An 11,761-nucleotide genomic window follows, 5' to 3' on the forward strand; every position below is an offset into this window, starting at 1 on the left:
TTTTCATTTTGTAGGACAGAGTTTGTTCAGAAAGGAAATATAACAGTAAAAGGGACTGGACTGCTGAATTGCTTACTGGAAATTTTTGCACAATCCTTTTTAAATCAAGGAGTCAAAAGGGTAAGTGCTTTATTTTTTAAATTTAATTCCCAGGTTCCTGACATCTAATGTGCTTTCTTCTGCTATGTACAATATTCTAGTTGCTTTATATTAAAAGGTGTCAAAACAAGTATTGGCACAAAAGACATTCCCATATATGTATTTGTTTAAATTACAGGTAATATAATAGGTCACCAACTGCCTACACTGTATTTGAAGTTTTCGTTCAGGTAGAGTTTGGGGGAGCACTTGAAGCATTCATATAAGTGCCTCATTTTCAGCTAATCCAAACTCCTTTTAATTCATAAATTATCCCTGAGATATTTAGCTAGCAGCAAATGTGGCTATATGAGGCTGCTGTTTATGGTTGTTCTGTCATGGTATCTTCTCAGAATCTAATTATAAGTCTGAGTATGTATGTTCAATCACAAACAGACACATGGTCAAGCAAATATGTGATTGTATACATTATAAAATTGATTAGAAGAAAAATTGAAAACTCCTGGCACTTCTGAATAATGTAACCAAGTGATCCTGGCCCATTTTGGGGTTCTTGGGGATAATTGTCAGAGGTCAAAATAGATTAAGATTGTGTAGAACATAATGAGATCTTTTTCTTTTTATTCCTTTTGATAACTTTTTTTTAACTCATCTGGTCAGATTTATTCTGGGATGCTGCCAAATATACTCAGAAACTTTATTTCAGTGTTTACTTGACATTCATCTTACTTGCAGATGGTTCACCTTTTTCTTTCAGTTGTTTCTATTTTCATCATTTTCTGTAATAATGGCACAAGCAAAACAAGACAAAGAGGTCAAAAGTATTTTCAGTCAGAAGTACATGGACATACCTGGTGCAATCTTAAAAGTCAGAGCAAAGCCGCATGATGCAGCGGATAATATGACATATTGAACCTAATATGAAATACAGCTTTCTCTCATTTTATATTAATTCACTTTATGTGAGGTCTAGCAAGGCGAAGGAAGCCCAAAGTTACCTTTAGAAGAAAATACTTATGGTTTTCCTTTCACTACAGAGGTCAGTTAAGTTCCACTGTCTACATTTGCATATAACAAACAAGGTTTGTTACAACAAAAAGTTCAGCTTAGTTGATAAAATTAAAATGACAAGTATTAGAACCTCAGTTGTAAGGGAATATATTTATTGAGCAGTACCATTCTTTCAGTCATATATGACTCTGCAATTGACCATTACTCATTTTATACATTCCTTTTTCCCCGCTCTTCTTTCCTAACCCCTATATTATAGGCAGCAGTGTGCTGTGAGGAAGAAAGGGAAAGCAGCTTTCGTACTGTGAACATAATTGATTCAATAAATAACATGTTAAGATTCCCAGTGCAAAACTCAAGAGTTCTCACATTTGTCAGTTCGTGCTGTATTTAGTAAATGGTGGCAAACTTAATTTAGATGGATGAGCTGTATTAGCCAGTTCTCACTTCCTGTGGAGATGATGAAAACAGAAAAAGGAGCTGCAAGTTCCAATATTTAAAGTTTATAAAGGAGCACTTTGCAAGCCATTCTGAATTTTTAAAATGTGGATCATTTGGGTTATTGGTTTGGAACTGATCCAAAGTTGGCAAGGTAAACACAATTTCCAAATTCTGTTATGAAAAGAAGAATTGAAGGTGTATTGCACTGTTTGAGCTGCCAGTTTTTTTTGTTATATATGCAGATGTTTCTCCTTTACCAGAGAACCTTGAACTACAGCCACTGACATCCCGATCTGAAAACAAACAGAATATAGTAAATACTAGAATCAAACTACCAAATTCTGATTGGTACACTGGTCAAAATTGCAACAAGCTACAGCTCAAGGTTCTAGTTATAACAGAGCTGATAAATCAGTGCAAACAATATATATTTAACTTCCCAGAATTAAAAAAAATGTACAAAGTATGAGCTTTATACATAAAATGCCCAACTCACTCCCTGAAATGTTTGCTGGTTGTGACCAGAAAGACATTCAAAATTACTAGCCAAAAGCCCAAGCAGTCTATTCACGAAATGTTAAGAATCTAAAAGAGAAACTTTTTTAGGAATTTGCAATTTGTCTTATTGCTTAGTTTTCTACGTAGATTTTTTACATTAGTTTCTTTCAAGAGCAGCTTTCCCAAAATCGTAGGTATGGATAGAATTTATAGAATGCCCTGTTGTTTGACTACTTTCCTCAAGACTCTTGTGATTTTTCATGGGTTTCTATTTAACCTGAAAGTTAGCAGATCATCAGTGAAACTTGTAAGAGGTTTAGTGCAGTAGGACTCCAATGAGTGACTCTAATTGTGTTTGCAAGAGATTTGTGATGACACTGGAGTATGCATAGAGTTATTTGTAAAATATTTAGATTTCAAAGTGATCTAGTCTGTGATGTTTTTTTACAGAGTATTTCAATCATGGAGAGACTTCTGCAAGACCAGTTTGGAGGGCCTGTTTTATAATGAAAAATGTGAGTGTATAGATGAACCGTTTTGTTCAATGTAATAATTAACCAAGAAAGTTAAAAAGATTTTATAGCATATTTGATTCTGAGCATATTTGAAAAGTCTAATAACTTGAATTCTGCTTGTACCAGAACTTTCACAAGTTCTTCACGACTTGCTGTATGATAGAGTTAGCCTAAAGTAGTTACAAAAAGAGTGGTGCTTCCTTTGTGTTCCCACGCATGGCGAAGCATCTCATTACAAGGTTTTGTAGAGCCATACTAGGTTTTGCTTGTACTAGGACCAGTACTTGAAGCCTTTGGCTAAATTCTAATAGCAGATTTTGCCACATAAATAGTCTTCTATGGTTGCTGTTATAGCATTGTTTTCTAAACAGTATACACACACACATATGTATGTATGTATGTATGTATGTATGTATCTCCCAGCCATATTTAAATGAGTTGTTCTGAAGTTGGTTGGTACAACATAGAAATAAATAAATAAATAATCCCATGGGCTTTAGGAAAGAGAGCAAATGACTATTGATTGCTTTGTAGTTATTATTTTTTTAAAAGATATTTATTGCAGGGGTTGTTTTTTTTCTTCCAGGAACTAAAGTCTCCATATATCTAAGTTGATACATAGCACTACATCCTTATTTCCAACCTTACATTTTACTGAAGTTAACCCTGTGGGTTGTTTTAATGGAGAAGAAAAGATTGTTAAAGAGAAGAGAAAGATTTGCAGTCTCCCCTAAGTAACACATATGGAATGACATAATTTGAACAATACGTGCTCCAGAACAAAATATTTATTTTGAAAAATGCATCACCGTGTACTTGTTCTCTGATTTCAAAGATGTAAATATTTATAAGAAACCATCCATTTGAAAAATAACTCCCAGATCTTTGGTTCTAAGGAAAAGCTTACTAGCCAAAAGGAATAAGCTTTTCTTGTATTTGAATATGCATAATTTTGTTTGGCAGAATGTATTACATGGAAACTGGGAGAATTAAGAGATGATGTGAATTTATACTATATGATCACATAAAGACTAAGAATTTAGTTTTTTTTTAAAATATTCATTATTCTTCTATAATACAAAAATGGTAAACATACACAAATGCTATTAATATATTTTGGATTACCAATATAACTCTGTAAACTGTGAACCATTCCAAAACTTAGGGTTTTTCAATAGTATCTATCTTAATATAGAATGGCAAACTATTTTTATATAGTAAAAGGTTTTCAGTGATTGTGTTTAATTACTTCACTTAAAGTACTGTGGGATGAAATGGAAGTTTAACTTGAGGAGTCCTATTATAACTGCACATATGAGCCAGCAATGTGCAGCAGCAGCCAAAAAAGCTAATATAATCCTGGGTTGTATAAATAGAGAAATAGAATCAAGATCACACGAAGTATTAGTACTGCTTTATAAAACCCTAGTGAGGCCACACCTGGAATACTGCAACCAATTTTGGTCACCATACTACAAAAAATATGTTGAGACCTTGGAAAAAGTTCAGAGAAGAGCAACTAAGATGATCCAACGCCTGGAGACTAAAACATATGAAGAACGGCTGCAGGACTTGGGTTTGGCTAGTCTAAAGAAAAGAAGAAACAGGGGCAACATGATAACAGTATTCCAGTGTTTGAGACGCTGCCACAAAGAAGAGGGTGTCAAATTATTCTCCAAAGCACCAGAGGGCAGGACAAGAAACAATGGTTGGAAATTGATCAAAGAAAGAAGTAACCTGGAATTAAGGAGGAAGTTTCTAACAGTGAGGACAATTAACCAGTTGGAACAGCTTGCCTTTAGAAATTGTGGGCGCTCCATTTATGGAGGTTTTTAAGAAGAGACTGGACAGTCACTTGTCTGAGATGGTGTAGGTTCTCCTGCGTGAGCAGGGGACTGTACTAGAAGACCTCCAAAGTCTCTTCCAGTTCTATTCTATTCTATTCTATTCTATTCTATTCTATTCTATTCTATTCTATTCTATTCTATTCTATTCTATTCTATTCTATTGTTGCTTTTCAAATTGTGGGTATAAACAGTCTCTTTGAAGTGAGAAATGTATTTGATAAAAATAAACAGAGATCAAGGTCACAAGATTCTAATGGATTTTAAAATTCTTTGTAGCCTAGTGAGGATATCAGGCTTTAATAAGCATTGACATATCTACATATATTCTACATACTTTTTTTCACTATTGGGACATCAAGTAGCTGAAGTGCCAAGAGGTAGTTAATATATCTACCCAGAACTAGCAAATTAAATGCATTAAATAAACTTTATCAACATCAAAGAGAGATTTGGGTGACGCTTAGATAAATATTTGAGTTTCAAATTATTTAACTTTTGATTAAATAAAATTATGTTCTGGAGAAATAGAGATATTGTTCCAACTTGCACTTTTATGATGAAGATTGCTGGAATGAGCTGGAGTGAATTTACATTTACTAAGCACAGCAGTTCCACTGGGTCATTTTAAATTTCTTTCAGCAATGAGATGGTCTAACCATTTGAACAGCTGTTGGACAGCTGGCTAATGGCCCCAAAAGTGTGCCAACTGACTGCTGCTTCCCTATACTTTTTCCTCTCTTTTATTAAACATGTTGAAAGTTGGATGGATGTTCCCAGCAATATGAATATTGAGCAACGGTGGAGACAATCCTTTCCTGCTGTGTTTGAATTTTGCCCTCATTTTTCCATATGTGAACGAAACATTCACATAGGGAGAATGCAAAAAGATGAAAATTAATGTGCATTTTAATTGTTACAAAGGCAGGATTGATATATGAATGTTGCTCTTGCAGTTTATTTAAATGCTGAAGACCAACAAAACTCCCACCTAAAAATACATACATTATTATCTTAGAACATAATAGAAGTAGTATTGAACCCCCAAGGAAGTTGTTAAGAATTATTTTGTTAGATGGATGTAAAAATGCATCATTATTGAATCAAACGTTTTCGATGTTATCATTTTACAATTATGGTAACATACCAATTAGCAGGTGCTTCATTAATAGCTAGATGTGTATCAGTCAGTGCTAGTAGGGCTAACCCAGTTATGGGCTGTATTAAAATAAGCATTGCATCAAATACATTTGAAGATGTTATTCCCCTCTAATCTATCACACCTGGAACATAGTGAATGATTCTGGGTATTGCATTTCCAGAAGGATTGACAAATTAAAATAAGTTCAGAGGAGGGGAAGAATATTGATACAGATACATGACATGCCCTGTGAGGACAGCTAAAAGAACTTGGGATGATCAGATTGGAGAAAAGACTGAGGGAAGATATCTCAGGGTTCAGGTACATAAAAGGGTGCCCTAGAGAAAATGGTCAGGAAACAAGGTCCAGAAATAATACCCAATGAACAATAAATGAATACATACAAATGATGGGTATAAATGTGGGAGTCTGGATGGGAAACAGCAGGCTTCAACTGAACCTGATAAGACCAAATGGCTTTGGATTTTAGGGTCTTCTGGATCTGGGACTTTAATGGGGAGTTTCACTGCCCCAATCAGATCTGGCACGCAACTTGGAGGTCCTACTGAACTCATATGACTTCTGCTCATAGAGCAGATGCCAACTATGGCGGGAAGACCTTGTGCTAGTTGTGCCCTGGATGAGGCTCTGCTTGCAGTTACTCATGCCCAGGTCACCTTCCAAATGGACAGTTGTAATGTACTCTATATGAGGCTGCTCTTGAACAGCATCCAGAAGCTTCAGCTGCCAGAAAAGCACAGTTATGCATGCCCCTAGAATGGCATACATTCAACCTCTGCTCTGTGCGCTGCCTTGATTGTTGATTTGCTTCTGTTTCAATTCAAGGTGCTGGTTTTGATCTTTAAAGCCCTACAAGGCATGGGATCAGGTTATTTGAGGGACTACCTTTCCCTGGATACTTCTACTCATCCCATCAGGTCCAGCAGGAGGAGTGTGTATGAGTCCTATCTACTGAAGAATTTCATCTAATGGTATCTGGGAGGTGGGCCTTTTCTGCCACAGAACCTGCCCTTTGCAACATCATTGCCTCTCACCCCCTCCCACTTCCCATGATGAGATTAGTCCTGACTCTATAGGTATTTAGGAACTCCCTGAAAACAGTTCTTCCACCTGGCTTGGGGATGCCATGGAAATGGGGAGCCCAGGAAATTGTAGCCCTGTGTGTTGGGATGCTGGTTCATTCTCCTTATTTATATTGTTTAATTCTTTTATCTGTTTTAACTGGTATCTCCATTAGATGTTCTAATTGGTTGTTTTATTGTACACTACCTAGAATCATGTTTGTGAGATCAAACTTGTGAGATCATGTTTATATAAATCAAATAAACAAGCTCAACTAACTGGATTTCTTCCCCCCCCCCTTCCATTTAATTATGCTGATTGTCCCTGCTGTTTTGTGGGCAAGGTTTTTTAAAAGTGGTTTGCCATTGCCTTCTTAGGGCTGAGAGAAAGTGATTCTAGGATTCTAATGTTCTATGTGAAAAGTTGTTCTTCAAAATTCTATCTAATGATCTCACTATAGTATAATTCTTGCCAAAGAACAAACTTCTGTTCTTAAGCAGAGAGCTTTCACACCATAGACAAAATCCCAACTCCTGGGCCAACTAAGCAGACTAAAGCTCCAGTATCTACTCTAATTGCAGCATCTAATTTAATATTAATATAGGATAATTGTATCTGTTAAATCTTACAGATTGGTTGCAATAGATTACCAAGAGTCTTAGGCCTATGGTTTCATCTTGTAATAGACCATTCAGTATTTCAAATAGTTTATTTTACTGTGTTGTTGGATATGCTCTTTTGCTAGCCCATTAGAATAAGCTGAAATGTAGCCTCTCACCTTTGTTTAATCATAGGATAGTCAATATCAATTTACTTTTTTAACTCTTCAGATTATCAAGGAACTAACAGCCGTTTCCCTTGGTGGAGGGTTATCAGGAGGAATATTGACTTCCTGGATAGGTGATGGTGGGTCTAAATCAGAGCAAGTGAGGATCTATCTGCCTATAGTGATGGCTCCATATAATATTTCCCACCTATAGATAACTTCCCTGCTTAACATGAAAAGAGAACATAGAATAAATAATGTTCTGTAACATAGGAAGACTCAGAAGAGACAGTCCACTTCCATTTAAGTGGTCAGGCCAGAAATTAATGACAACTGTGAAATCATGAACAATTTCTGACAGGGAATAGAACAACCAGCTGAGAGGATTTTGGCAGTTCCCAAAATTGCCTGTGTTAGATCTGATAAGTTTATTATGCACCAATGTATTTTTTAAAAAGTTACAAAAAAGTAAGCAATTTACATGGCTGCCTGTATTATTTAAAATCCAGAAGAGACTGAATAGGATAACTTGTTGTTGGAGAAAATACAGATTTGATTTCTGTTTGTTTAATTGATAATGGATTCATTTTTGTTCCATAATAGTTGCACTTTTGTGAAACATTCTTATATGGCATTTTTTTATCTCCCTGAATCTTTCCTATACTGATTGAAACTGGTTTCTTAATAGTTTTTATTTTATTGTTTCCTTTTTCTCAAAGAGGCTATTAGAGGAAATATAAACAGTGAGTAAGATGAATCATATTAAGCTAGAATCTTTCTGATTCTAGGGATTGAGTTTATTATTTGACCCTATAAGGGTATTTTCCTCTATAAAAGAAATATATTGCCTAGTTAGTTGATACCACTATGCTATTGATGTTTTAGACTTCAAAGAAGTCCAGTCTGTCTTTCATAAATAACTCCCAACACAGCCCCTTTTTCAATCCTTTCTCCAAGTGGATACTTCATGCGTGAAAAGAATGACCTTTTACTGTCTGAAGGATAACACCAATATATATAAAACTCAACAAACAGCTTTTCTAAGACCCACCTGCCCATCACAATCATCTCAAAATGTCCTCTGTGTAGCGCCTTCTGTGCATTCTACCTCTTGAGAAGAGGGATGGCTAGCAAAATAGTTTGCCAAAATTGAAAGGGATTGAGACCTTCCTCATAGTAGTTGTTACTATCATAGTGAGCCTCAATTGTATGGTATGTGGCCCCATGAGGTGAGTTGAACATGTTATGTGTACCCATAATAGCCTAAGCATGGAAATCACAGGGGTGCCAACACACTATCAAAATCAGTATCAAAAATGATTAACTGTTGAAGACGTTTGGCAATTACATGCTTGTTTGTAGTTTAATCCTTGGCTTAAACTTAAATGGTTGGGTATCTTTGTAGAATATAACATTCAATTATTTTAAATTCAAAATAACAATGTTTTAGCACCTGGGATATTTGAATGGAACTGTATTCATTAATTTGGTCATGCACACATGCTTATAATATTTGCTCTGTTCTAGAAAGCAAAACTAGCTTTTTTTCTAGTGATACAAATATTAAACTGAAATAATAGTTTGCAAATTTAATTCTCAAATCATTTTCAATATACTTACATTAGTCATTTTTTTCATTTATTGTAGAGCTTGCTTCTCAGTTTATGTTTGCTGAAAATCAATTATTAAAGAGTGACTAATGGAATAATAAATATTTTTACATCTATTTCTCTAATAGATGTGCAATTTGATTTTAAAATCCTTCATAATATTCATAATGTTTGCCCTTCAAATAATCTATTGATATTCTATAAACTTTTTTGCTAAAATGTGTAACACCCATAAAAATGACATGCCAAACTGAGTTCTAAAATGAGTTGTTTAGAAATTATAAGCAAACAGCATAAAAAAAATGACTCCTTAGCAAATATTTGGAGGAATAACAAACTGTCCACAACTTTAATTTCTAAAGGTTATAGACTAGAATATATTAGAATAATAGAATCTATAAGTTGAAGGGTTCTCACAATTTTTCTTGTTGAGCCTTCTGTTCATAGCTAATATCCACTAAACTCTCTCCTATAGGCAGTCATCTTTGAAAATCTTCTTCAGTGAGACATTTATTACAGTTTTAGGCAGATTGTTTCACTATTTAGTAGCTCTTAATATCAGGTTTCTTGTGATATTCAGACTGATTTTTTTTCTTTTAGTCACAAATTGCCGGCCCCTTTTTTTGTTCTGTTTCAGAAAAGAACGGGCCCATGTTTTAGAAGATAGTTTTTTAGAAATGTGTGGGCTGCTACCATATGTCTCCTTAGTCTTCTGCTTTGCAAGATAAACATGATGCTGCTGATGTCCTATCATGGTCAGTTCCTTTCATTCTTTTAGGCCCTTTGTTGTGGTAGCTCTGTTTGATCCAACTTCAACTTCTCCGTGTCTCTTTTAAGATAAAATTGTTTAAACTTGGACACATAATTTCAAGTGAATATAGAAGCAATACTTTTGTTATTGCAACCCAAATTTCCACTGGCCTATTTAGCTCCAGCATCATAGTTCTTGGTCACACTTACGTTGGTTGGCTGACTGGCCGTACTCAGCATGTGGTCCTCAATGGAACTGCATCTATATGGAGGGAAGTGTGTAGTGGGGTGCCCCAGGGCTCTGTTCTGGGCCCAGTGCTCTTCAACAGCTTCATCAATGATTTGGATGAGGGGATAGATGGGGAACTCATCAAATTTGCAGACGACACCAAGCTGGCAGGAATAGCCAACACTCCAGAAGATAGGCTTAAGATACAGAAGGTTCTTGACAGACTTGAACATTGGGCACTATCTAATAAAATGAAATTCAGTGGTGAAAAAAAGTAAGGTTCTACATTTAGGCAAGAAAAACCAAATGCACAGATATAGTATAGGTCAGGGGTAGGCAATCTTGGCTCTTTTATGACTCGTGGACTTCAACTCCCATAATTCCTGAGCCAGCCATGCCTACCCCTGGTATAGGTGGTACTCAATAGTAATAACTGTGAGAGGGATCTTGGAGTCCTAGTGGATAATCACTTAAATAGGAGCCAGTAGTGTGTTGCAGCTGCCAAAAAAGCCAACATAGTGCTAGGCTGCATTAACAGAGGGATAGAATCAAGATCACATGAAGTGTTAATACCACTTTACAATGCCTTGGTAAGGCCACACTTGGAATACTGCATCCAGTTTTGGTCACCACAATGTAAAAAAGATGTTGAGACTTGAAAGAGTACAGAGAAGAGCAACAAAGATGATCAGGAGACTGGAGGCAAAAACATAAGAAACGGTTGCTGGAATTGGTTATGTCTAGTCCAGGGGTAGGCAACCTCGGCTCTTTTATGACTCATGGACTTCAACTCCCAGCATAGCTGACTCAGGAATTCTGGGAGTTGAAGTCCATGAGTCATAAAAGAGCCGAGGTTGCCTACCCCTGGTCTAGTCTAATGAAGAGAAGGACTAGGGGAAACATGATAGCAGTGTTCCAATATCTCAAGGGTTGCCACAAAGAAGAAGGAGTCAAACTATTCTCCAAAGCACCTGAAAGCAGGACAAGAAGAAACAGATGGAAACTAACCAAAGAGAGAAGCTACCTAGAACTAAGGAGAAACTTCCTGACAGTTAGAACAATTAATCAGTGGAACATTATCATTATTATCATTATTACCATTATCATTATTATTATGTGACTGACTACAAGTACTAGTCAATCACCACATGAGTTTGTCCAAGAAGGGTGATGCTGGAGCTAAATAAGCCAGTACTTGTAGCTATTAGTACTTGTAGTCAGACACCATATTCTCCCTCACACTGCCTTAGGCCAGGTTTCCAGAATTCTGCATCTTGCATCCAGTGGTGTGCCAGAGCTAGCTCTTTTTGACTCAAGAACACTGATTATTGGATTTTCACACTAGAACAAGAATGGGTGTAGAACCCCTATCCCACCCATGTCAGATGTCATTCAAAAGTCTGACCAATGCCATTTCTCTAACCCTGACAATAAAAGCTCCAGATAATCTACTTTATCCAGGGGGCAGTGAAATTGTTTTTTATCTACTATTTCAGCTACTTTCTTCTGAAAGGGAGGTTAAATACTAGATGAAAATTGTCTGGTATAGTGGGGTCACTGATGACTTCTTGAGGAGGGGGTGAAGCAAGGTCTCTTTAAGAGTAACGAAACAAACTCCCTAACTCAAGAATTTACATCCACTAGAACTCACTCGTGATACACCCAGGTCACCTTAACAATCCAGGAGAGCATAGATCTAAAGAGCAGATAGCTGAACTCACAGTCCTAAGGTGTAAACAGCTGTCTCTTTTGTGTCTGATCAGAGATCTACAGC

At 36.2% G+C, this 11,761-nt stretch overlaps 1 protein-coding gene across 1 annotated transcript in view; it reads left to right on the plus strand.

The window, feature by feature from the left end:
• Positions 1-3,889, plus strand: part of PRELID2 (PRELI domain containing 2) — a 39,199-nt gene extending 35,310 nt beyond the window's left edge. Inside the window, exons 5-7 of the mRNA XM_015818666.1 lie at positions 15-120; positions 2,500-2,564; positions 3,151-3,889. Coding sequence (XP_015674152.1) covers positions 15-120; positions 2,500-2,556 — 163 coding nt within the window. The 3' untranslated portion in view covers positions 2,557-2,564; positions 3,151-3,889. The remainder of the gene's footprint in view (positions 1-14; positions 121-2,499; positions 2,565-3,150) is intronic.
• Positions 3,890-11,761: the final 7,872 nt, after the last annotated feature.

Source organism: Protobothrops mucrosquamatus, unplaced genomic scaffold (assembly GCF_001527695.2).
Source record: "Protobothrops mucrosquamatus isolate PMUCROS unplaced genomic scaffold, P.Mucros_1.0 scaffold777, whole genome shotgun sequence".
In the NCBI taxonomy this organism is placed as follows: domain Eukaryota; kingdom Metazoa; phylum Chordata; class Lepidosauria; order Squamata; family Viperidae; genus Protobothrops; species Protobothrops mucrosquamatus.